Source organism: Canis aureus, chromosome 32, assembly GCF_053574225.1.
Source record: "Canis aureus isolate CA01 chromosome 32, VMU_Caureus_v.1.0, whole genome shotgun sequence".
Lineage (NCBI taxonomy): Eukaryota > Metazoa > Chordata > Mammalia > Carnivora > Canidae > Canis > Canis aureus.
The window spans coordinates 31,423,990-31,451,142 of record NC_135642.1 but is presented as its reverse complement, the minus strand read 5'-3'; the positions used below and the strand labels follow the sequence as shown (position 1 = coordinate 31,451,142).

Here is a 27,153-nt window from a genome sequence, read left to right as displayed (position 1 = left end):
TGCACAGGATATTTGTTTGAAAACCTGTGATTAATTCTCTTTGAAATTTGGTTTTGTTTGTCTTTAAAATTTCCACAACTTTTATGTATGAAATACCTGTAGCACTTAAAGATATTGTAACCTTTATTCGGCATCTCATACATAGAAGTTGATACCTTTAGTATGTGTAAGAGTAATTTTATTCATTCTTTATCTTGGTAGTGTATTTTTTTAACTTGATAAAATACCACTAAATTGGGTCACTTGGGTTGGATGAAAAGTTTGTAAATGTTATGTTTCCCATAGGAATGGATGCCTCTATTTCTGTGAAGCCAAAGCAGACTGACATGTTTGCCAGACTTAAGGATATAGTAATTACGAATGTTGATTTGCTGTCCATTCACAAAAAGGTACTTAAAAAAACAGGTTTCAGGAAGATGAGGCTGTTCGAGATGGCAGGGTAGGAAGGTCTTGAACTCACCTCCCCCCACAGCCATAATAATTCTACAGAGACAAGTGGCATAATTTTCTCTGAAAAAGTCTTGAAAACTAGATGAATAGCACCTTCACAACAAAAGATAAAAGGGCCATATTGAGATGGGTGGGAGAGGCAGAGATTCAAGTATTTCATTCATTTTGAATTAAATTTGTTATATGGCATAAAGACAGTGGTCCAAGTTTATGCTTTTATATATAGCTGTCCTGTTTTGTTGATAATTATACTCTTTGGCATGTAGCTGTCCAACACATTTATTGAAAATATTGTCTTTCCTCGTTGTGTAGTCTTGCCTCCTTTGTTGAAAATTAATTGATCATGTGTACATGGGTTTATTTTGGGGCCTTCTAGTCTGTTCCATTGATCTATGTGTCTCTTTTAATGCCAATACCATACTGTTTTGATTACCATAGCTTTGTAGAATCTAAGACTGGAAGCCGTAGTACTCCTAGAAGAAAACATACATGGCAAGGTCCACATTGGTTTTAGCTAGGAATGTACAGATTAATAGAAACCAAAAAAATAACATCAGAAAATGTTTCAAATGAAAAATAATTTCCATATTGAAATTTTGTTTTGATTTTTGGTTGAGATGCCTTTATTCATTTGTTCGTTGTATATTCATTAATAGTAATGTGTCAGGCAGTTTGTTAGGGATTGGATATGAATATGGCTATTATGTGCTTTTACATTGTGTATAGGCTGTATGATTTGTAAGTTATATCTGACCAATTAAGTGACTGATATTTCCATTAATTAAAACTTTTTTTGTAGAAATAGGAAAAAGTTTTGTGAGCAAAGTGTTTTTAACAATTTATTGAAGGTTGAATTTAAATAGTGCTTCTTCATATGTTAAGGATTTTTAATTAGGAAACTTATTTATATTTCAGCTCTTTTGATATAGTGTAGCTCTTTTGATGTAATAACCAGTTAATTTAATAATTTTAGGCTGTCTCTATTTTGGGAGATGAAGTCTTTAGGTTCCAAATGACTCTTTATCCAGATGCTACAGAAGGAAAGGCCTATGCTGATATGTCTAAAGTGGATGGGAAACTTAGCCTAAAAGTGGGTTGTATCCAAATTGTTTATGTTCATAAATTCTTCATGTCTCTTTTGGTAAGTTTATTTTTAAATGTATTTATTTCTCATTGAGACCTAAATATCTTTGCCTATACATTTGAACTTAGTCAAAATATTTACTAATAGGGCTGTGTGCTAAACACCTAGATGCTGAACAGAATATTATAGTGAAGGAAATCCTTTACATGATGGATAACCAGATGATTTTTTGTTATCTTTGTTACCATTCTTTCACATTTCCATTGTTACATAATTTAAAAGTACTTTTTTTGTGTTTTAATTTAGGTATTTTCAGTGTTGTTTTATCAAATACCCTTAAAGATATTTAGCTAAAAGAATATTTTTATGAAGGACTAATATTGGATTTTATGGGTTTTAATTATAATTGATCAACAAAGCCATATAGTTATTTTCTTCTAATTATTTCCATGTAAATGCTATGGGCTGAAGAGTTTTTATCTGTTTATGCCTCTTAGCAGGGCTGTTATTCAAGGGTTATAAGTTATGGATTTCTACCTAAACAATCAGAGGTGATGGTTGTTAGTATCTCAGAGTGTGTCTGTCTAGACTTACACTCTCCATATATACAATCATAAATAAATCTAAATATCAGTCTCTTTCAACAGAACTTCCTCAACAATTTCCAAACTGCCAAAGAAGCTTTGAGTTCAGCCACAGTCCAGGCTGCAGAAAGAGCTGCTTCCAGCATGAAAGACTTGGCTCAAAAGAGTTTCCGCCTTTTGATGGATATTAACTTGAAAGCACCAGTTATTATCATTCCTCAGTCTTCAGTATCGCCAAATGCTATTGTAGCAGATCTGGGTTTAATCAGAGTTGAAAACAAATTTAGCTTGGTTCCTATGGAACATTATTCTCTTCCTCCAGTCATTGACAAGATGAACATTCAGCTAACTCAGTTGAAGTTGTCCAGGTACAAATACACAATTCATTTGTATACTACTGCTAGAAACAGAATTCTCATAAAATCTTTGGTAGGGATAAAATACTCTCATGATTTGTGGTTCTCATCCTTGCTTTTTATAATTATAAAACCATGACCATTGGTTTTTGGTCAGTGATAAAACTAGTGTGCCTCATAGAATCTCTGTTTTGTCTTACCACATTTATTATATAGTTTTCTTCATTCTATAGACATTAAGGGGGGCACATGATATAATGAGCATTCGGTATTATATAAGAGTGATAAGAGTGATGAATCACTGACCTCTGCCTCTGAAAACTGATAATATATGTTAATTAATTGAATTTAAGTTAAAAAATTAAAATTAAAAAAAATAAAATTTCCTCAGTATACTTAATTTAGACTTATTTTTATTCTTCACTTTGCCTATAGCTATTTTCTGTCAATGGGAGAAAACTTCTTAAAATGTAATAAAAGTTAAGATTTTTTTTCTCCTTTCTAAACCTTGCCACTTTTGGGAATTCTCAGTGTGGTATGTAAAGGATTACTGAATCCAAATGGGAAAGTGTTGAGTCTGTTGAAAGACTTTTTTTTTTTTTTTTTTTTTAAGATTTTATTTATTGGGCAGCCCGGGTGGCTCAGCGGTTTAGCGCTGCCTTCAGCCCAGAGCGTGATCCTGGGTACCGGGATTGAGTCCCGCGACGGGCTTCCTGCATGGAGCCTGTTTCTCCCTCTGCCTGTGTCTCTGCCTCTCTCTCTCTCTCTCTCTCTCTGTGTGTGTGTCTCTCATGAATAAACAAATAAAATCTTTTTTTAAAAAAGTTAAAAAAAGAAACAAATGTTAACATTTGTTTGCATGACGCTAGTTGCTAATATTCAACAGTCTTTGTGAAAGTAGTAAATAGTGTAATAGTCATACTTTTTGTCTTTGAAATCAGAATTATGTAGGTTTTATATCAGAAAGGTCTTGATTTATTCTGATTTGGATTGATTTGTGAAAAGAAACATGTTTTAAAGAATTCTGATAGCAGCCTTCAATATCTAGGTAAACTATGGAAACTGTTAGACAATATGATAGTCTTCATTCTAAAACATAAATGTCAAAAATATAAAATAAATTCTTGTTTATCTTTCAGAACTCTTTTGCAGAATGGCTTGGCACAACCTGACATTGAAATTTTAAAACCAGTCAACTTACTTTTGTCCATACAGCGAAATTTAGCAGCAGCATGGTATGTGCAAATTCCAGGGATGGAGATAAAAGGAAAACTAAAACCTATGTTGGTAAGTATATGTGTACAGTATATGAAAATTGCTGGGTAGGCTTTTATTATTCATCACAATGCCATTCTAGCATACATCAGAAGTGATGAAGCAGGGGTGCCTGGGTGGTGCAGTTAGTTGGTTGGTGTCAGACTGCTGCTTTTGGCTTGGGTCATGATCTCAGGGTTGTGAAAGTGAGCCCTGCGTTGGGCACTGCATTTAGCACAGGTGCAGAGTCTGCATGAGTTTCTCCGTCTGTCCCTCCTGCTTGTGCTCTCTCAAAGAAATAAATCTTAAAAAAAAAAAAAAAGTAGTGAAGCATTAAAAGGGAATACTTTGTTAACTGAAAATGAGGTCATCCTAATTCTCACACTTTATTTCACTTTAGTCACGTATCTGGTAAATCCAGCAAGAAATCTGAGATAAAACTCATTGGAATCTACTGAAAATATTATTAATAATTTTGGAAAGTTCTATTAAAGTTTAAGGCAGTAGAATAGCAAGATAGTATAAAGTACTATTTAGATACCACACTCAGAGCACTTTAGGAGTATTTTTTTTTAATTCTTAATTTATTTATTTGAGAGAGAGCACAAGTGGGGAGAGGGAAAGGAGCAAGCAGACTCTATGATGAGCATGGAGCCTGACATGGGGCTAAATCCTACCGCCCTGAGATCATGACCTAAGCTGAAATCAAGAGTCAGTCACTTCACTGACTGAGCCACCCAGGTGTCCCTCCCTGCTTAGGAGTATTTTTAATGTAAAGAAGCACTCTTTTAATTAGAAAGTGGACATTTTAAATAGGTGAGTATGTAACTTGGTAAGCATATAAATATGGAAATACTTATAGTGTAGTTAGCAGGTCATATGTTGGCTTACAGGGAGAAATGATAATGGCCAAAGACAGTTATGTAAGTATAGGAATCCTATGGTCTTTGTGTGCCTGTATGTAAAACCATTGAAGCCAAATACTAGGGGATAGGGGAAGAGAGAGAGTGACTGAACAGAGCATGTGAAAAACAAATAAAAATTTAGTAGTTTTTAATACCTGTGATTAGTTTAGAGTAAGTTCTGGATAAAACAGAAAGGGTCAGAGGAGCCGAGTTCTATTAAAGAAGTTAAAATTGAAGTTTATTGTAGGGATGAAAGGTCCTGTGTGTAGTTATGCGTAGATATGGTACATGGGAAGAGTGTCTAGGGTATTCATAAAGACTTCTCTCTTTCAGAGTATGTGACTCTTCCTTTAACTTCTCCCTTACTATTGAAAGATTAAATCTCAGGGCTAATATTTGACCTTTTCCCTTTGCTTTCAAAGATTGTGTGGTTATAGGTTTGCTGAAAGCAAAAGTAAAGCCTATATGTTTATCAGTAAGAGAATATGGACCAAACAATGGTATATTCATGCAGTAGACATTATAAACCAGATAAAGTGAGTGAGCTAGAACTTAAAATGGATATATCCTAAACATAAAAATGGAAAAAAATTGTGTTGTAAAATAATAGTATAATTCTATGTTATTTCAAGTTTTATAATGAGCAAGACAATGGACAGTGCTATCTATTATTTATAGGGAATGCAGTAGTGGTAAGTATAAGAAAGCATTCATGGGAAGAATAATTCAGGATAGTGTCTTTCTCTGAAAAGGAACATAGAGGGGATGGGGTCTCACAGAAGTAAACATGGGGCTTCAACCATATCTATAATGGGGAAACAAGACCTAAAGGAAATATAGCAACTTGTAAGATTTGACAAAGCTAAATGATAGGCATATTGGGGAGGATTATTGTATCCTCTCTGCTTTTCCTTTATGCTGGAAGTATTTCAAAAGAAACTAGAAAAAAATAGTAAGAGCTCTGTCAGTTTAACATCAAAGCATGATCATCACTTTAACTAAAAGGACCCTTGTTAAATCAAGAATGCAGCCATAGTGTGTATAGTTTCCACTGCTAATGTGTCAGCAATCCAGGCCTCTCAGAACACTCCTTCTTGGGTATTGAGTCTGTGTACTTTTCCTAGGTCTAGAGTGTAGCTAAAATGGATATATGGTAAGTGATACCTGTAAGTTGTTTTGGGTAGATCATCTTGACAGTTCTTAAAAAACTGTGGTGCCATCTCTTAAATTGTCCTTCAGACTTACTGAAGGGTCAGTCTAAATATGTAATACAGCTGCTCTTTTCACCACAGCAAACCAGAAGAGGTGATGAAGTTAGCCGCTTTTCAGGCAGTTGTTATTTCTTGGTATCACACATGAGAATGAAGATACAAGGAAGTTCTAGGGAGTTAAAGTGACATCTGTTTTCCTAGGATTGGGGCTAGTAGCAAACAAGAAATCCTTGGTCATTACTTCAGGCTAAAATATCTCCCCATTTTCATTTAGGCTGGGAATCAGAAAATTTTCCTGTCAATAGGGGCCTAATTTGGGGAACAAAGGGTTCTGTGGTGTTCAAAGGAGAAGGTGCTGTGAATGCATGCATGCCTGTATCAATTTGTGTTTAAGTACTTGAAACAGGTCTTTTGGACCACTGTATGTGTAGGAAAAATGTACAAAAGATAGAAAGATTAAAAGGTTTAATGGATCTTAGAGCCAGTGGCAGCTACGTTTGTTCTAGCTGCTTCATGTTGTATAGCCACCTATGAGGAAGATGATATTATTTCTGTTTTATTATTTTTTTAAGATTTTGTTTTAGAGCATGTGCACACTGGCAGGTGGAGGAGTAGAGGGGGAGGAAGAGGGACAAGCTGACTCTGCGCCCAGTGTGAAGCTTGCTGGATCCAGCACCCTGAGATCACAACCTGAGCTGAAATAAAGAGGTTGGATACTCAATAGACTGAGCTACCCAGGCACCCCATATTTCTGTTTTAAAGATTGAGAAACCTGGCTTAAGGAGGCTAAGAAACTTGGCAAATATCATAGTCTTAAAGTTGTAGGGTTGATACAGAGCTGCCTGATTCAAAAGCTCTTGCTTTTCCTCCCTCCCTTCCTTTCTTTTTCTCTTTCTCTTCTTTCCTTTTTTCTTGTCACATATCCCCTTTTATAAAAGTAGGAAATGAATAGGATATTCCTTTCCTGCTCTGTGGTTTGGTTTGAAAAAATTCTTTGTAGACACTTTGGTTATTTTCCAAGTGACATTATTCTTGATGAGTTGAACAAATGTCTTAGGCATGTCCAGATGTATTTGTATGGGGGAATAAGAACTACATTGCAGGAGAGCTTCTTGGCGGAAGGTAGAAATTGAACAGCACTCTTCTTGTATTGAGTTTGGATGGAAGTGAAGTTGAAGAGGGAGCAGGTACTGAGCCAGAAGAGAGAGAGGCCGAGTGGAGATGAGGAGATAGGAGAGGGGAGAGAAGCACAGGTTCAGGAACATACAAGAAAGATAGGAACAGACATGAAGAGTGACAGATGCAGGGGCTTGGGTGTGGGTGCAGCAGTGTTTTTCCACATGCAGAGTGTCTCATACTATACAAGATGAAATACTTATCTCCTATATTTACTGCCCCAATTCCTTTTTTTGCTGTTGTTGTTCAGATGGACATTGAATATGAGGAACTGTAAATTAAAACATGGATGTGATATTCTGTGTTTTTATTCCTTTATATTAACAACTTACTGTTGCTTTCTAGATTGCTCTCAGTGAAGATGACTTAACAGTTTTAATGAAAATTCTGCTAGAAAATCTTGGAGAAGCTTCTTCACAGCCAAGCCCTACACAGACTATCCAGGAGGCTATAAGAATAAGGAAAGATGTTCTGGGTGGGCCCGACAACCTCAAAGGTATAAATTAATGAAGATTTTTGCTTTCATCATGGAGAAAAATTAGTGTTAATGCCGTATGTATGTTTAGTGTCTTTTTAGTTGTCTAGCATAATGTGGTATGAACTGATTCAGTATTGTAGTATTTACTGTAGAAAATTGGCTTGGTACAGGGCCTGGGGCTGCCTTGGAACTCCCAAAAAAGGAGGTATGCTCATTGTCTTCTGTAAGAGGAGAAACCACCTATTGTCTATAGGATACATGTTGGCCCTTTACTTAAAAAAGCTGAATTTGCTGAATTCAAAAGCCACTGAGGTGGTGGACCTTGAGATTATAGCAAATTAGGCACACAGTATAGTAAGGTTCCAAAATAGAGAGAAAAGGATCTCGGTATCCTACACTGATGACTGGCCCACAACAAAGGAAGGTTGTTTTGTATAAAAACAGCTTCATTTATTTGGTTTTATTAGAGTGATATAGTCATATATGTAAGGGAATTTTCCACATTATTAGAATGGGATCTTTTAAAATTATTTTAAATTCATTTTTAAAAGATAATTTTTATAAAATGAAAGTGTCCTTCGTGCTCAAAACCGTTATTTAAAACATAATTTTAATCTGTTTTAATCATTTAAAGTCATTGATGGAACATCATATGTTTTATTAAACTTAAAAATAGGTTATGTTTCCATGGCTGAAAAGAGATGAAGTATCCCTTGCCCTTCTAATAAATGGTCCCATACTGCTGTGCTTTTATAATGTTCAGATCATCAGCTGTTACTTCAGAAAGTAATAGATAAAAAACTCCCAGTTAATAATACCATTAATATTGCTTCTTCTGTGGTTGGACCCAGTGTGTTTTGAAATCACAAAATAAATGACTAGAGCAGTGTGCAGAAAAGGTTTTTGTTTCAGGTGGATAGTAATGAGTACTCCCTGGGCTTAGTGAGGCCAGCATCTTCTCCCCAGATTGGGTTTATGCTACAGTATGGATAAATGCTAGATAAGCAGGCTGTTGGTATGGTTAGACAGGAACTGTGTACAGATGAATAAAGATAGCAGGCAGGCTTTATGTGATTAATGATCTCATTATGTTCAGCTGTGGTCAATTTGTTTATCTGGTTCTGGCTATATTGTTAATGTGGTCCTTGGGAAAACTTGTGAATTCAGATGAAAGCTGCAAAAGAATGAAGATTAGAATGTGAATTACCCAGGAAGAGTGAAGGAAAAAAACTAGTGTTTTCCAAATCGGAGAAGCATTTATCTGGTTAAAATTATGCAGTGTTTTCTCTTCTAGCATCTTGTAAGAGCGCTTCCCTATAAATGATCAAAGAATAGAATCAGTCTCTAATAGAGATGATAAAATCACTTTGTAAGAATGATTGAAAGCAGTATCTATTCTTACTCTTATTGGCTAAAACGTTTTTGCCTAAAGATAAGGGAATGGACAAAATTACTTCTTGAAATCTCTTACCTTGGAATTTCAAAAGCTCCCTGTCCCATGTTATATTTGAGCTCTGTTTGACTCAGCTATTGAATTATATTCTGTTCTTGTCAACGTACTGAGTTGGGTGATACAGGTAATTAAAAATAGAATTACATGATGCTAGCAGAGAATCTGTTACTGACTAATTGTTATAGGTCAAAGTATTTTATTTTTCTGTGCCTCCAATTTCATAATAAGACCCCTTCTTTTTGTTCCTTTTTAAAAAATGTAGGTGGCCTGCCTCTGTCATTTTGTCCTGTACTAAACATATACAGAATAAATCATTGCCATTTTATTTTTTATTTTTTATTTTTAAATTAAAAAAATTTTTATTGGAGTTCAATTTGCCAACATATAGCATATCATCCAGTGCTCATCCCATCCCGTCAAGTGAATCATTGCCATTTTAATTAATTGTCTCATAATATGGTTTAAAGAATCCTGGAAGTATGATACACATTTAGAATAATAAATCATTAGCTTTTAAAATAAGTTTAAAATAATGTACCTACTTAAAGCTTTTTAATTTTCATACTTATGTTTGAACCATCAGAACAAGATTTGACAGACTCAAAGCTTTCTGTGGACCAAAATGTCACTCTCCAATTTGACTTTCACTTTGAATCTCTTTCCATTGTCCTTTATAACAATGATATCAACCAGGTATGTAGTCCATGTCTTTATTAGAGATAAATCTAAAAATGCTAACAAAGTGAAGACAATGCAAGACCAATGTATATTCTCTAGGCCAAATGGAATTTAATAAACATATTAATTTTTTTTACTTCTTTCCAAGTAACATCAGCACTGAACCACTTAGATCCGTCTCCAGTAGAGGAATTTATGTATACATATATAACTATTTAAGGAGAATAATTTAGTAGTGGCTTTGAAATGTTAGAGGATCCTTTCAAAGTTCATGATTATCCAGTATATGTAAGCATTAATTGTATTTCTATTGAATAAATTTTATATATAATAGATATGTATGAAGGATACACATTAGTAGATTGAAGAATGAAGATCTAGTGCCATGATTTGAAGTAATTAATGAATCAGTAGTATTTTAGAAAGCTATTTTTTGTTATGTAGATAGTATCTTCAATAAATATTTTTACTATATCAGTTATGTTATATTACTCATAAGTACATCATGTGATAATATCCATAATCTGCAGTGATTATATATATCTGTTGTTAATGTTTATTTATGTTATATTTTATTTTGTTTTCTAAAAGTTATACAAGGGATCCCTGGGTGGCGCAGCGGTTTGGCGCCTGCCTTTGGCCCAGGGCGTGATCCTGGAGACCCGGGATCGAATCCCACGTCAGGCTCCCGGTGCATGGAGCCTGCTTCTCCCTCTGCCTGTGTCTCTGCCTCTCTCTCTCTCTCTGTGACTATCATAAATAAATAAAATTTAAAAAAAAAAAAAAAATAAAAGTTATACAATATTCATATATTATTACTGTTGAGCCTTGAGCTAGTATCTGCCATTTATGCAATAAAGTACTTTCGTTTCTAATGTTTAATGTTAATGAAAAGAACAGAAAATGACCTTACGGAAAATGAACAGTTAAATGTATTCTTCATTTCACTTAAGGAGCCATCATTCTATTGGTTCCCCAGCCTTAGAATGTTGGTATTTTTTTTACTTTCTTCTCTGTTCACCTTTATTCGTTAGACACTGAGTATTATCATTTTTTTCTTTCTTTCCTGTCACTTCTCACTGCTACTTTATTTGAAACTTCTTAGCTCACCCTACTGCAATGGCTTCCTTGTTTGTTGCTTTTTCCTTTCATCCATACTGGACATTGGCACAATTTCAGTTTCCTACATGAATCTCATGTAGCCATTTACAACTTCCCATTTTACTAAAAAACATTCAGTATTATGTAATCTGAATTTTACCTTATTAAAAAAATTAAGTGGCTCCAAGTTGTTTACATCAATAACTATATATTGTGATGGGTAGATATATGTCACAGATCATGTCTATTAATAGTTACAGATCAAAAGTTTGTGAATTATTTATATTTTAAAAACTTACATTCCAAATTTGCCAATAATAATGTCAATAAGGCCTGACTCATATGCATCCAATGTACTGTCTTGAGTGACAGATGGAAAGTTATAACCAAGTGTGTCAGGAATGAATGGCACGTCACTAGTACTCCTTATATCCATGTCATCATCCTTAGTGAGTAATTATAATTGAGGTTCTTTACTTCCCTGAAGAGATTTTTGTTGGTTGGCAGGTTGGTTTTTTGCTTTGAGGGGGAGTTGTTTTTTTAAGGTCCAAGCATATGTACAGAATTTGGAGGTATATGTTACGATTAAATAATTTTTTTTCCTGTAAATGAAAGTTTAAATCTTTAGTTTGGAATTTGAGATCTCCATTAGGCCCATATATTTCTTTCCAGCCCTCATTCCCTACCATTCTTTTTTTTTTTTTTTAGTTTAAATTCTAGTTAGTTAATTGGTTTCAGGAGTAGATTTTAGTGATTTATCACTTACATACCTACCATTTTTTAATTGGAATATTCAAACCTCAAGAGCTCGTACCTTGTGCCCTCAGAGCATCTTTGAACTATTTACTCATGTTTTTTCCCCCATCTAGAATGTCTTTTACCTGCTCTTAGCCAGTCTGATCTCTTTCAGTTTCTGAGGCTCAATTCAGTTCTCACCTTCTTCATGAATTTTTCCTAGCCTGCTGTGATCTCTTTGACCCTTTGAGCTTTTGCTGTTTGTATTCTTTACCTAATCATTAATACTCTTTGTGGAATATGGGAGGATTAAATATGAATAAATAAATGCCTATATGTCAGTCTTTGATCAGTTGCAACTTATAGCATCTCCTTGTAATGTTTCTTGTAATATATTTCTACTTTCTATATTTGTTAGGGTACAAGCTCACCGAGATCATCTACTGTATCTTGTTCTTTCTCATAAACCCCATAGTTCCTATCACAGTGTTTTTTACAGAAGAGCTTATTAAATATTTATTAATTAGACTGATTAACAAAAATATTTCCTGATTATTTTTGTGTTAAGCTATGAGATAAATTTGTATATATTAACCATTGTTGAATATCAGTGCACACATTATTTTTTTGTATGTACATATACACTCACAAACACACATACTGCTCTGTTTTATTCTTGTGTTTTAACACCTATACCTTTAAATTTTGTTTTACTGATTTGCTTTTGTCTCTGAGTTAAGAAATGTGTTCAAAAGTAATTACATACTATTTAAAGATAATTGATTCTTTTGCTTGAAAATATGCCACAGGAATCCAAACTTTCATTTCACAATGACAGTTTCCGGCTTGGTGAACTCAGGCTACATCTTATGGCCTCCGTGGGGAAGATGTTTAAGGATGGCTCAATGAATGTCAGCCTTAAACTGAAAACATGCACACTTGATGATCTCAGACAAGGCATTGAGAGAGCAACATCAAGGTTTGTCATCTCTGAACCTGCTGTACATTATTTAAAGTTGACGTTGTACCTTGCATTGCTGCCAGGCATTGATTGCTAGGCTTGGGATTATCAAAAGATGTCTTTGGTCATGCTTCAATTTGAAGTGCCTCAGTAAAAAAAAAAAAAAAAAAATGAAGTGCCTCAGTAAATAGTGCTAATATCAGATTCAATTGCTTTGAAGTTTGAATTAAAGGGAAACTTAATAATAAAATGGACTACTGTCTTAAAAGCAGGAACCAAGAGAATGTAAGAATTTTAATAATGAAATCCACATGGGGTGGTTTGTTGGTAATATGTTTTTCTAAATTGTCCCCAGTAGGCAGGATCTTTTTTTTTTTTTTTTAATGTCTAAATATCTAAATGTCTAAAACCTTCAGGTTTTAGATCTTTGTCTTACTTATTTTTTCTATATATTTTAAAACAATGTTCTGAAATTTCTGTCAAAGTTTTACTAGAAATGGAACCCCTAGCATTTTCACCTTATCAATCCAGTTTTAAACAGTAACTTATATCAGCCTTCAATAAAGTGGGAAATAATGTAACTTTAATAGTCAATTATATTTTTATTACTCTCTCAAATAATGAGACATAATATTTTTGTCCTTGACATTCTTTGGAGGAAAACTATGCTGCTCCCTAAATCTAAGACTCCATTGAATACATACTGGATACTTCTGAGCCCTTTGTTTTTCTTGGAGATGAATAAATGAGGAAAGAGTGCTGTCATGCAACCAGCTTTTCTAGTTTGCAAATTTCATGTCTGGGGTGGCTATCCACTATTGTATAGGCAAGGATGGTAAAGGCCGTTTTCTGTTTGGTAACCTGCTCTTCCTATCACATGTGAGGACATAAGGGAACTATCATTGCAGACACTTGATAAACATTGACTGATTTGAATTGGATTGAATACTTTTGGACTCATTATATAGGATGATCTTTGGAAATAAATTCATTCAAGAAGGTTTTATTTCATAAAATAATTTAAAGAGATTGTCCTTTAAATTTTGTGGGACCACATTAATGTCTTTTGTGAATTGCCAAAATTCCTTTCAGTAGTCATTCATTTATTTTTCTGATATTGCATTAAAATTATATTCTGCAATTGCTTAATAACATGAATCTTGCTGTGGAGATTAGAGGACAATGTCTTAGTTGCTCATTAGCTAATTAGACTCTGGTTAATACTGACCTGTTTTCTGTTCAGATTACAAACTCAAAGGTGAATGAAAGATTATTTTAAGATGTTTAGGAAATTTTTCATCTTTTAAATTATTTTGCAAGAATAAAATAATGAATGTACATATTTTTTAGAATGATTGATAAAAAGAACGACCAAGATGACAACAGTTCTATGATTGATATAAGTTACAAACAAAGCAAAACTGGAAGTCACATTGATGCTATTCTTGACAAGTTATATGTATGTGCCAGTGTGGAGTTTCTGATGACTGTGGCTGATTTCTTTATCAAAGCTGTGTCTCAGAATCCAGAAAATATGGCAAAAGAAGCACAGATTCCACTACGACAGACGGCCACAGCAAAAGTCAAGATGGAGAAAGGTTAGCAGCAAAATGTATCTGTCATAGATGACAACTTGTCATATATATATTAACAAAGATTACAGACAAAAAGATGAATGGACAATTTAAGAAAGAAAATTGCTCTTTCTAATTTAAATATATTCTGTGGAAAAACTTCAGTAAGCATAAATTTTTTAGAGAGATAGAGTAGAAATATATATTGGATTAGGGGCTAAGAAACCTCTGCTCTGGTTCTAACTCTGCCATTAACATTTGCTTACTTATCCAAAAATTGGGGGAGTTAATCTGGGTCTTTGGCTAGCAGTCTGTTTTATAGAAGGGTAATCATTTATTCAAAGAAAATATATGAAAGAATTATAGCACATTGAAGAACAGTTGAACAGATAGAGCCAGAGAGTGGGGATATGGAGCACCCAGCCTGATGCCCCTGGACATCACTGTAAACAGCTTTAAACTCACCGGAGTATTTGCACGTGTCTGGTATTGATGTACACTGAAGTTATTTCCCTGCTCAATAAATTGTTTATTCCAGCATTACTAAGTAGACCAGTGATTTTTTGTGTTAAATTATAATAGTTTAAGATCAGACATTTATCTTTCTAATGTATAACTGAGCAAGATTGGAAAATGCCATTTACTGGCAAGATCAGAATTTAATTTTTCCATTTACCATACCTACATAGTAATCACATATGATATCTCTATATTCACATATATATTTAATGTATTTATAGTATAGATTGTAGTACACTGACTATGCATTTTATGGTAAAATCAAGGCCAACTTTGATATCAGAGTCTCTTATCCTCTTCCTTATATTCCCCTCTCTTGTTTTTCCCTCCTTGTCTTTGCAACATAGTCTAATACATGCTCATGTATATTATGTACACACTTGAATTCTGACAAAAACGACTTCAAAACAAGATTATTCTTGCTAGGTCAAAATGGAAATGTTCTTCTTATGACAGAAATCAGATTGCATTATCCCACAGAATCAGCATTTGTTAATAATCATTTATCATTAGTATAACTATTAATATTGTTAGTTCTTCAATATCCATTATAACAAGATAATAGAAACAACTTAGTGACTTAAAGATAATATATACTCAAGGGACAGGATATATTTTGCTACAACTTTTTTGGTTCCTATTTTTGGTTTTTCAGACGACTCTGTAAGACCAAATATGACTTTAAAGGCCAAGATCACAGATCCCGAAGTGGTATTTGTTGCCAATCTGACAAAAGCTGATGCTCCTGCTCTGACAGCCTCATTCCAGTGTGACCTCTCTCTGTCAACATCCAAACTTGAACAGATGATGGAAGCTTCTGTGAGAGATCTTAAAGTCCTGGCTTGCCCTTTTCTCAGAGAAAAAAGAGGAAAAAACATCACCACAGTAAGAATTATCTTATTATAAGCTTGGAGTGAAGAATGACAGAAATGGTGGATTCATAGAATCCTGGAATATGAGGGCTCTATAAGACTTCAGAGATTATTTGCTGTAAATGTGAGGTTTTACAGATAAGGATGTTGAGTTAAATGATTCAGCCATGGCTGTTAGTGACGGAACTAAGAACTATCTTTATACTTGTTTTCTTTTCATTGTGCCATCTTTTGTTGAGCGGTTTTTGAATTTTAGTACAAATCAACATTCCTTTTCATCTGTTTTTTCATTTGTTTACCACAGTATATCCAGTGAATGAATGAACAAATGCATGAACAATTATTAAAATCTTTAAGCTTAGAATGAAAAGAATTTCATTTGGAGTCATGTGACCAAAAGAGATTGTGTTTTGCTGTATCAAAAGTTAACTTCAATTATTTGTTCACATTATTGTTGAAAAATATGATTTTAGTTAATTGGCTTAATTGCCATAAGAATAATTTTTAAATGTTAAATTGGAAATATAACATTAAAGAGGATCATTATATGACCCTTTTGCAGTGTTACTTTAAATTAAAATTTGTAGTGGCCTACATAAAGAAATGCAGTGCTAGGCTTAGTCTGTACTTTATCATGGAGCATTCTTTAGCAGGATCATCTTCTTTTGGCATATCACAGAGAGCTTATATTAATCACTCTGTTAAAAGTTCATCCCAATTTGTTTGAAATGACAGTTATGCAACACTTAATTCCCTCATTCAATTCAGATGCAAGGTTAGTTTATTTCTTTAATGATAAATGTATATAAATGTAAGCTTCAAAGTTTTAGTACATCATTGGGTTTGAAGATTTGAAATTTATTCTTGTAAGGACCTTATATAATACTTAGGACTGACCTCTATTGATCATTTGGAAACTTTCTATTTACCTACCTTACCATAGTCTTTTTTAAATGTGTTAACAGAACTCTTTATGTAAATTAACAGTTTCAAGTGATTTAGTGGTCATAAAAATTACAATGAAATAACAATTTCATTTCCTCAGGTACTTCTTTGTGAATGTAAGACTTTAATATAGTCTTTACTTCATCTTTACAGATATTTTAAATGCATTTTTTTTTTTACAGAGGGCATCATTTAAAATATATTTCAGTGAAAGGAAATATTTTAAGCTTCTATTAGTAAATGTACATTATTACTTATGAATTTGATCTAGAGGAATTAATAAGAACTGCTTAAAGTACTTTTACAATGTTCACAGATTTGTCATAGTTCAGAAGGGCCCTCACAAGAAATTCTCAACTAGTTTAATTTGCCTTTTGCTTTTAGTAGTAGACTGTAAAGATCTCCAGTTAAGTAAGACATGTTCTTGTGTGTATTTTATATATACATATATATATATATATATATATATATATATATACATATATAGGAAATGTGAATTTCATTTATTTGTTTCTAGGTCTTACAGCCATGTTCTTTATTTATGGAAAAATGTATGTGGGCCTCAGGAAAACAAAATATAAGTATTATGGTTGAAGAATTTATAATTAAGGTTAGTGCCTCTCATATTATTTGAGTAAAAATTCTTATTTTTCTAACAATATCTTTTACTAGCTGTTGTAACTATAGCATTATGCTAGTCATTCACATAGTTAAACAGTGAATACCACTAACATTAAAATACTTTTTTCTTGAAAGCAAATGTTTTTTTCTATCTTTTTATAAAAGAGTACTTTTAAATATCTACAAATGATCAGGATAGTTTTTATCTCTTATATTATTGGCATGTGTGTATGTTAGAGAGGAGATTGGGTTTGGGGGACAACAAATGAGGTGGAAAGAGAAGGCAAGGAGGGATGGAAAAATGAAGTTATTATCGTTTGTAGTAAGTTATTTTTAGGCTTTTGAGGTATGATTTGAATTTAATAATTGTGTAATTAAATGTTTTATTTGTCTTATGAAATATTTACAATGACAGATGTATGCTAGAAATAAATTATTAGGATTTGCTTTTTTTTAAATCTCTTACATTTGAAATATTGAAGAAACAATCTCTTCTCCAATGGCATTTGTATTGTTTAAGTATGACCTCATGATAGCTTATAAGTGGAAGATATAGAATACTTTCCAAAATCTATTTCTTTCTCTGTCCAAAGGACCCAAAATTTGAGATGGTTAATACCAATTCTGATAGTAGCTATAAAATAGCCAATAGTGATTAAACCAAGGCTCAAACTAATGTCATTTGAGTTACCATACAAATAACAATATAGATTTCTCTCAATGTTTTAAAATACTAGGTAGTTTTAGATTTTATTTTGTTAACAAATTTATTTCTTTAAAAGCTTAAAGTAGTAAATGGGGGAAGAAGTTCTTAAATTTGCATGCACTTAACCTAAGACAATAGGTTAAGGTGCTGGGGGAATTGTCTTTTCTTTGTATATCAGCTTACTTGTTTATTAAGCAAACATTTTTTGAGTTCTTACTATGTATGAAAAATGTCCTGTACAAGGTATTGGGAATATAGTCCCTACCTTCAAAAAATTTAATGACATATGTGAGAGAAAGAAGTAAATCAGTGAGTCCAGCTTTCAGAGCTAGAGGCGTGCACAAGGTGCTACAGGGAGCACAGGCAAGGGGCCTCTAATTCAGACCAGGACATCCGAACAAGCTGCCTTAGGGTGGGGCTGCTTGAACTAAGTTTTCAAAGTCTGATGAAGGTTAGATGGACAGGAAGGGTAAGGGTTATTAAGACAGAACCTGCAGTATGCACAAAAGCAGGGGTATGAAAAACCCTTTTAAGACTTAGAGGGGTAATCCCACATGGCTGGAGAGAAAAGTGTGGTGGAGTTGTAAGATTGAGAGCACTAATTATAGGTGACATTGCTAAGGCAAGGACAAAAAATGGACTTGATTGACAGGTAAGTTTGGGAAGAAGTACATATCAGATCCTTCATTTGGTGATGGAATCCTATCTTTTTAGCATATTAAATGAGTAAAGGATGTGAGAACTGAACAGTATAGGAATCCACTTAACTTATTTAACTCCTATTGCTTAGACTTTAGGTTTCCTTTGTTAGCTAATTGATTAGGCATTAGTCACAAAGGCCTTTGTGTCCTAAGCTGAACAGAAGTTTGAACTTTATCCTTAAAGTTATGGGAGATTGAAGATTTATGGCATAGGAATGGCATTCCCAGGTTTGGGTTTTAGAAAAATAGTGCTGGTGGAAGTGTGGAGGATGGGTTCTGAGGATGCGGACTGGACAAGAAGGCATTGTCAGCGTAGAGCTAAGGCACAGTGATAGGAATAAGGAGGTGAGCAAAGATACTATACAAAGATAAAAGAGGTAGAATTTGCAGATCTTGGGCTAAGTGTAAGGAGATTCCTGGTGATCCTTAGGCTTTTTGTTTTAGTAAGACAAATGAAAACCATGTATGTATACCTTGATGAGGATCATGTATGTTAGTTTAGTTAATACAGCTATTTGAAAAATGAAAAAATCAGTTATACTTCTACATTTTTCTGTTTACGTAGCACTTTTTTATTCTGAATTGATCAATTTAACTTTAGTTTTTAACAATTGACCGATAATGTTAATTACTTAATTCCAGATTAGCCTGAGCAGAAATCATCATTATGAGAGAGGTTAGTTGACTTGACATATAATTTCGTGTATTCCCTTTTGTTTTCCTTAGGTTTGAATGTAATATATTTAATATTTACTTATATTTAATTCATTTTTTAACTTTTGTGTTATGTATTCTTATGTGGGAAACAATTTATTCTTAAAAGTTTTCTGCTTTCTTTTAAAGATTTCACCAATAATTCTGAATACTGTGATGACAATCATGGCTGCTATGTCTCCAAAGACAAAAGAAGATGAATCCAAGGATACATCTAAGGAAACAGAAAATCTTTGGGGTGTCAAACCTATTAGTGATTATAACTCTTGGTTTCTTGGTGTTGACATGGCAACCGAAGTAACAGAAAATTTCAAAGACATTCAGCATCAATCAGTAGAGGAAAATTGTGCTGTTGCTGTAGAGTCAGTTCAAGTTACCTTAGAATGTGGCCTTGGACATCGAACTGTACCTTTATTGCTGGCAGAGTCTAAGTTTTCTGGAAATATTAAAAATTGGACTTCCCTAATGGCTGCTACTGCTGACATGACATTAGAGGTATGATACCACCATTTAGTACTTCCAGAGCCAACTCCTCAAAAGTACAATTGCAGAACTAGGATGTGAACTTTTGTTTGTGCATCATCAAAGCAAGTGTAATATCTATTAATAGATAATACATTCTAACATTAACTTGTTAATACATAGTATTATTTCATTGGCTATTATTTTTTTGTTAAATAATTTGTTTATGGCAGTAAAGTAAGAGTAAAGGAAAATGCACCCTCCTTATTAATAGATATTCTTTGTGTCTTCAGATGTGTTAAAATGACAATTGACATGTAACATTAATTACATAATACTTTTTCCTACTGGTTATAGAAATATGTGGTTAAAGTTGAAAGACTGTTAATATAATTCTGTGCCTTTCAGGTTCACTATTACAATGAGACTCATGCTGTTTGGGAGCCACTGATTGAGCGAGTAGAGGGGAAGAGACCATGGAATTTAAGGCTTGATGTAAGGAAACCATGAAATATCTTTATATTGAATGGTACTGAGGACATTCATTTATATTTTTCAGTACAATGATTCTCAAGATGTGGTCTAGGATTCTAGAGGCCCTTTCAGGGGATCCATGGCATCAGAACTATTTTCATAATAATACTCAGACATTATATATTGTTTTTATTTTCATTCTCTCATGAGCATACAATGGAATTTTCCAGAGACTATGTGATATTACAACAGAATGAATACTGAAGCAAAAATGAGAATCTACCTCTCTTAAGGCAGGCACTAGAGAGATTTGTAAATGCCCCTCTTTTTACTATAAAGATAACTTTAATAGTTATCTTTCATTAAATATTATTTAACATATAATTATTATTTAAAATGAATATTTAAAATTTTCCTCAGTTTTAGTTTCTAATAGAGTTCACAATGATAGATATAATGCATATAAATGAAGCTCTTTTGAGATCTTCATTGGTTTTGGTTTTAAGAGATCAAAAATTTTGAGAAAACTTGAATTCTAGTTCATGATTTTTTTGTGTGTTATCTCCTTATGGTATTTCTTGAGAGCACTTCAGAATCTTATATACCAAAGCACAATTTCTAAACTAAAAGGAACATGAATTATATACCCTTTATCACAATACCATTCTCTGGAGTAGCCTGATTGAGTGTGAGGCACTGAACTTGACTCAGCAGATGCTTATTTTAAAAATGAGAAGTCATTTAACCTGTTTCCCAATTTCTTCTCCGTAAAGTTGAAAAATATTTCTGACCTACCTGTCTCTGGCACGGACAGGCTAACAATTTTTTATAAGGCTTTGGCTCTATTAGAACAAAAACTGTGATGGAACCTGATAACTGGTTGAAAGCTTATTGTAGTATTTATAGATGTTAATGGTAAAAAGTAGAAGGACCTCCAGTCAGTTTAGAGTTCAGGGTCATCTTTTTTTTTTTTTTTTTTTAATTCATGAGAGACAGAGAGGCAGAGAAGCAGGCTCCCTGCAGGGAGCCCGATGTGGGACTCAATCCCAGGGTTCCGGCATCATGACCTGAGCCAAAGGCAGATGCTCAACCACTGAGGCACCCAGGCACCCCGAGTTCAGGGTCATTTTAGATCACTCATCAACACTTAAGGACTGATTTAGTCAGGTGACACTGGGCAAATATTGTTAGCTGACTTTGAGTGCTTTCATGGCACAGTCTTTGTTTTTAAAGATATCATTTATTTATTCATGAGAGACACACAGAGAGAGAGAGAGAGGCAGATACAGAGGCAGAGGGAGAAGCAGACTCCATGCAGGGAGACCAATGTGGGACTCGATCCCAGGACTGAGGGATCAGGACTCGAGCCAAAGGCAGATGCTCAACCGCTGAGCCACCTAGGCATCCCTCATGGCACAGTTCTAAACATTAGCCCACACACTGACTACGCAAAGAAGGACTGCTGATCTGTGGTAAATCTAGGCGAAGAACTAATTATTTTTGAAAATGAGACTATTAAGGAGTCTTCATATAAAATGACCAATTTAGGAGATTTTAACTCTTTGAGAGTTTTTAAATTTTATTATTAATTGACTAATAACTTAAATGTGTTGTTATTTATTCTCATAGATAAAGAAGAATCCAGTCCAGGATAAAAGTTTAATGCCAGGAGATGATTTTATTTTTCTTCCTGAGCCACAAACTGCAGTTCATATTTCTTCAGGAGATACAATGAATATAACAATATCCAAAAGTTGCCTTAATGTCTTCAACAATTTAGCCAAGGTATGTTTGGTTTTTGCTTTGAATATTTCAAATGGGATTTAAAATTGAAACATGTATGAATTATTTACATTTGTCATCAAAATTAATTTCTTAAAAATGTATAGTCATAGTTTAATTTTGGAAAACATGAATTTTGTGAAAATTTTACTGTGATATTATGTTCCTTTTCAGGGTTTTTCAGAGGGCACTGCTTCTACTTTTGACTACTCTTTAAAAGATAGAGCTCCTTTTACAGTAAAAAATGCTATAGGTGTTCCTGTCAAGGTGCAGCCCAATCATAGTCTTAGAGTAATAGGCTCCCCTGGGAAAAGTGGTGTTTATGATGTTGATGTTGGTCAAAATTTGGAATTGGAATATGCTAGCATGGAACCTTCACGACAAGGAAAATTATCTGTATTGAGCCGTCAAGAAAGCTCCTTCTTCGCTCTAACCTTTGGTATGCTATATTTATTTTATTTTATGGGCATATTTGGAATTATAGGTGTGGTGCTTATTTTTGATAAAATTTGAAGATACTGTTGCAGATATTATGGGAGACAGCATTTCTAAAGGCTTGAAACAAATAATTTTTTTATAAATTTATTTTTTATTGGTGTTCAATTTGCCAACATATAGAATAACACCCAGTGCTCATCCCATCAAGTGCCCTCCTTGAAACAAATAATTGTAATTGATCAAACTCTTGTCTTCTTCTTCTAAACCTGAAAAAATTAAATTTCATTAAGAATTACCTGGTGTGGGCAGCCTGCGTGGCTCAGCGGTTACTAGTGCCTCCTTTGGCCTAGGGTGTGGTCCTGGAGACCCGGGATCGAGTCCCATGCTGGGCTCCCTGCATGGAGCCTGCTTTCTCCCTCTGCCTGTGTCTGTGCCACCCCCCTCTCTCTCTCTGTGTGTCTCCCATGAATAAATAAAATCTTTAAAAAAAAATAGAATTACCTGGTGTGCCTAGGTGGTTCATTTGCTTAAGTGTCTGCCTTTGGTTGAGGTCATGATCTCCAGGGTCCTGGGATCGAGCCCTGGGTTCGTCTGCCTACTCAGTGGGGACTCTGCTTCTCTCCCTCCCTGTTCCCCTCCCTACTGCTTGTGCTAGCTCTAACTCTCTCACTTGTTCTCTCTCTCAAATAAATAAAAATATTTTTTAAAAAATTTAAAGAATTACCTTAGATCATGATCTCGGGATTGTGGAATCGAGCCCTGTGTCCAGCTCTGCACTCAGGGAAGAGTCTGCTTGAGGTTATCTCTCTCCTTCTGACCCTGCCACCCCATTAACATGCATGTGCTATCTAAAATAAATGTCTTAAAAAAAAAAGATTTGCCTTAGAAAGTTAGATTATTTCTGTGCCCTTAAATAATACAATATGTAGTAGGCTTCAAAAAGAACATGTTCAAAGAGGAGAGGAAAATCAACTATATTCAGAAGTCTTAAAATATTGACACTAATATCACTATTACAACAAAAAGGTATCATTGCTATATAGTTGAAAACAAGGAGCCAGTTGGATTTTGTTTTAATACATTTTTTAAGTTTTTATTTCAATTCCAATAAGTTAACATACAGTGTAGTATTAGTTTCAAGTGTACAATATAGTGACTCATCACTTCCATACACCGATACTCATCACAAGTGTACTCCTTAATCCTCATCACCTGTTTCACCCATTCCCCACCCCTCCCCACCCCCCGCCCCGGTAATTATCAGTTTGTTCTCTAGCTTGAAGAACCTGTTTCATGATTTGTTTGGTCTTTTAAAAAGATTTATTTATTTATTTATTTTGAGAGATAGAGAGTATGTATGTAAGAGCAAGGGGAAGGAGGGGCAGAGGGAGAGAGAATCCCAAGCAGACTTGCTGCTGAGTGTGGAGCCTGAAGGAGGGCTTGATCCTAGGATCCCAAGATCATAACCTGAGCTGAAATCAAGAGTTGGATGCTTAAGCAGCTGAGCCACCCAAGTGCCCCTGTTTCTTGGTTTTAGTACAACTTAAAACCTCAAGAGAAATTGTTTTGGGTCAAAAAATTTTATAACTTGATTCTTTTCTTAACTTTTAGTTTCTTCAGTTTCCTTTCTTTGTTAGTTCCTGTGTCTTAGAAAAGCATTTTGTGTAGTCATCAGTTTTGGTCATGAAGAGGAATAGTCTTGTCATTATTTTAAGGTGTTGATAAGTACTTTGTCTCAGAGAAATATAGGTAAATATTTGGAATGTTTCTCACTCATGCTCTGCCTTAGTACCTCATGGATATACGGAAGTTGCAAAAGTCCCTGTTGCCAGATCTGGAAGGCGATTGTATAATGTACGGAATCCCAATGCCAGTCATTCTGACTCAGTCTTGGTACAAATTGATGCAACTGAAGGGAATAAAGTAATTACCCTTCGCTCTCCTCTGCAGGTAATGCATTAAAGTGAATTGTGTCCCTTCACATTAAGAAGTATTCAGTCATTTAGCTGAATATATGAAAATAGCAAAACATTAGGTCAATACTGATTATTCAGAAATAAATTGTAGATTGAACTGGCTGCTATTTGCATTCCAACTTGCTTTTGTAATACTCTTCATTTTAAATGTCTGATTAAAAAGTCTTGCTACTTGAAAGCCCATTTTTGTTATGGTCTAGGTTTAAAACTAATGAAGCTTTTTGTCTATTTCTTTAAAGACTTAGAATTGGGAGTATTAATAATTATAGCTGGTTGTCAAATAGGATAACATTCTATTCTCTTTGTTTATCACTTGGGACTGTGTTTTTCTAGTATGTGTAAGAAAATATTGGAATGATTTCCCCAGAACAAAATTTTAGTATCTTAATCTTTTCTACCTTTAAGTCTTTATCCATTTTTCCTCTGTGCATTATTACAGGTTTCATTATATGGTCATCAAAAGAACGTTGCTTCCTAGTTATAGCATCAGATCAAAAATTAAAAGATTATTAGCCATTGTTATCTCTCAGCGACTAGCTCAAGCTTATATCACATTGTAATGAAGAAAAGAGAGTTTATTACTTTCCCTCATGTTTCTTTTTCTATCCTTTTCTATTTTTATATGGTGCATTGAAAAAAGGTTGTAATGGGGGAAATACTATGAATGAACTCTTCAAAACTAGTATGTTTTATATATTGACAGTGAACATCAGCATAAAGCATGTGAATATCTTAGAAATTTTCAACTGTCACTTAAACATCTAGTCTCTCACATTATAGCATTTAAATATCCTAAATTCTAATTATCCATAAAAATATCTTCTAATACTGGGTTTGAAACTTTTTAGATCTAAAATAACTGTGCAGTGTTCATTTTTCTTTCAAGTACCTGTATCTTTTTAAACAACTTGTATATCTTCTTTATCTAACAGATTAAAAACCATTTCTCTATTGCATTCATCGTCTATAAATCTGTTAAAAACGTTAAGCTATTGGAGCCCATTGGAGTAGCCAGACCTGAAGAGGAGTTCCATGTTCCTTTAGATTCGTATAGGTACATACTTCTTTGAACATACCAAATTTTAAAAGGTTCATAATACATATTTTTAATTCTGTGAGTTGGGATCTATATTCTAGAAAAAGTAGCCTTATTTTTCATTATCTAAAGATGTGTAAAAGCCAATTTTAGGACATATATAGAGAAATACATTTATTTAATTATTGAATTTACCAGATGAAAATTTCTTGTTGTATATTCAGTGTTTTAGAATTTTGAAATATATCTTTATTAGATTGCCTTTATATTTGAAATGACTATTTTTTCTGACTTGTCACTGTTTACAGATTTCTTTTTCTTGGAAAGTTCTTCGATGGGTTAGCTATGTAACTTTGGGCAAGTTTCTTAACCTTTCATATCCTTGTTTTCCTCATCTGTAAAAATTGGAATAATAGTACTTACCTTACGGTGTTACCAAAAAGATTTCATGAGATTCTTTTTCTTGATAAAAACTTTTTTTCCCTACTCTGTTTTCTTTTTTTTCTCTAGATGTCAGTTGTTTATTCAGCCAGCTGGTATCTTAGAAAATCACTACAAAGTATCCACCACTTATATTTCTTGGAAAGAAGAACTTCACAGGAGCAGGGAAGTCAGATGCATGCTTCAGTGTCCATCAGTAGAAGTCAACTTCTTACCTCTCATTGTCAATACTGTTGCTCTGCCTGATGAATTAAGCTATATATGTACCCATGAGGAAGACTGGGATCCAGCTTACATTATTCATCTTTATCCTACCCTCACTTTGCGGAACCTTCTCCCATATTCTCTAAGATACTTACTTGAGGTATGTCTCCTGTATTTTGTTTGACCTTTATTATTGCAGAATGAATTCAGGTTTTTTTTTTTTACTGTGTTTTTAGGTGAGGTCAGTATTTTCCATAGCATACTCATAATGCTTTAATAATATTAATAACAGCAAAAACTGATACAGCATTTAGTATATGGTAATCACTGTGCCATGTGATTTACATGTATTAACACATTTAATCCTTGCAATAACCTTTTGAAGTAGGTACTATGATTAGGCCCATTTTACAGATGAAGAAACTGAGTCACAGAGGGGTTAAGTAATAGGTCCAAGAACCCACAGCTAGTAAGTTGAAGAGCTGGGATTTGAACCATGCAATTTGGCTCCTTTGCTCCCTACCACTGAACTCTGCTGTATCTGCTATGAGTTAAGAGCCATAAAAATTTCTGTTAATTAAGTAAAATTCCAGTAGCTAATAGATAGAAAAAAGCCAGTGGGTAAATACTTCATCTTATATTCTTTTAAAGTTTATTTTAAAGTTTTTATTTTAAAGTTAATAGTATGATTATTTGATCCAGGTTTCTGTTGAACTTAAGATAGTTTGAGAAATAATGAGTTTTTAATAATGATGTATAATAAATATTTTTAGATTTTCATGCCACAACATTTTAAAATACAAAAGTCTGGGAAGTGTTGGAACCTAAATTATTTCTTTTCTTTATCTGACAATGAGCTACCCTTGAGGTCTAAAGACTAAAATGAATTAAATGAACTAACTAGTACTTATGTAAGAGAAACTTTCAAAAAGAAAGCCTGATTTATTATTTGGCTATTATTCATTTTGGAAATAATTCTGCCTTACTTAGGTAGCTTGTCAGAATAGTTTGATATCACTTTCCTTCTCCTATTTATATGGGAACCACTAGGCATAGTGTGTGAATAGCAGATAAAGCAGAAGCCCAGGCAATTAAGTGGCTCATTTAATGATGCAGACAACAGCCAGCATTCCTGCATCCATCCTTTGATTCTTGGCATAGATCTTTTTTTTCAAAACTTTTGGCTATTGGCCTACTTATGGCCAAAAGACAATTTTTTGCCTTTGGCTATGATACAGTGTTTTCTTTCTAGTTCTTAGTGG

At 33.9% G+C, this 27,153-nt stretch overlaps 1 protein-coding gene across 5 annotated transcripts in view; it reads left to right on the top strand.

Annotated features, from left to right (window-relative positions):
• VPS13C (vacuolar protein sorting 13 homolog C) overlaps positions 1 to 27,153 on the top strand; it is a 170,645-nt gene that overhangs the window by 95,600 nt on the left and 47,892 nt on the right. For all 5 annotated transcript variants that reach the window (XR_013370400.1, XR_013370399.1, XM_077881332.1 and 2 more), the window contains 17 exons: positions 286 to 389; positions 1,424 to 1,591; positions 2,182 to 2,486; positions 3,614 to 3,761; positions 7,366 to 7,516; positions 9,535 to 9,644; positions 12,275 to 12,444; positions 13,777 to 14,024; positions 15,175 to 15,404; positions 16,854 to 16,946; positions 19,208 to 19,573; positions 19,949 to 20,035; positions 21,644 to 21,799; positions 21,971 to 22,235; positions 24,024 to 24,184; positions 25,143 to 25,264; positions 25,757 to 26,051. Coding sequence is in view for 3 of the 5 variants with exons in the window: in XM_077881332.1 (XP_077737458.1) it covers positions 286 to 389; positions 1,424 to 1,591; positions 2,182 to 2,486; positions 3,614 to 3,761; positions 7,366 to 7,516; positions 9,535 to 9,644; positions 12,275 to 12,444; positions 13,777 to 14,024; positions 15,175 to 15,404; positions 16,854 to 16,946; positions 19,208 to 19,573; positions 19,949 to 20,035; positions 21,644 to 21,799; positions 21,971 to 22,235; positions 24,024 to 24,184; positions 25,143 to 25,264; positions 25,757 to 26,051 (3,179 nt within the window). In the remaining 2 variants the exon portion in view is untranslated. The remainder of the gene's footprint in view (positions 1 to 285; positions 390 to 1,423; positions 1,592 to 2,181; positions 2,487 to 3,613; positions 3,762 to 7,365; positions 7,517 to 9,534; positions 9,645 to 12,274; positions 12,445 to 13,776; positions 14,025 to 15,174; positions 15,405 to 16,853; positions 16,947 to 19,207; positions 19,574 to 19,948; positions 20,036 to 21,643; positions 21,800 to 21,970; positions 22,236 to 24,023; positions 24,185 to 25,142; positions 25,265 to 25,756; positions 26,052 to 27,153) is intronic.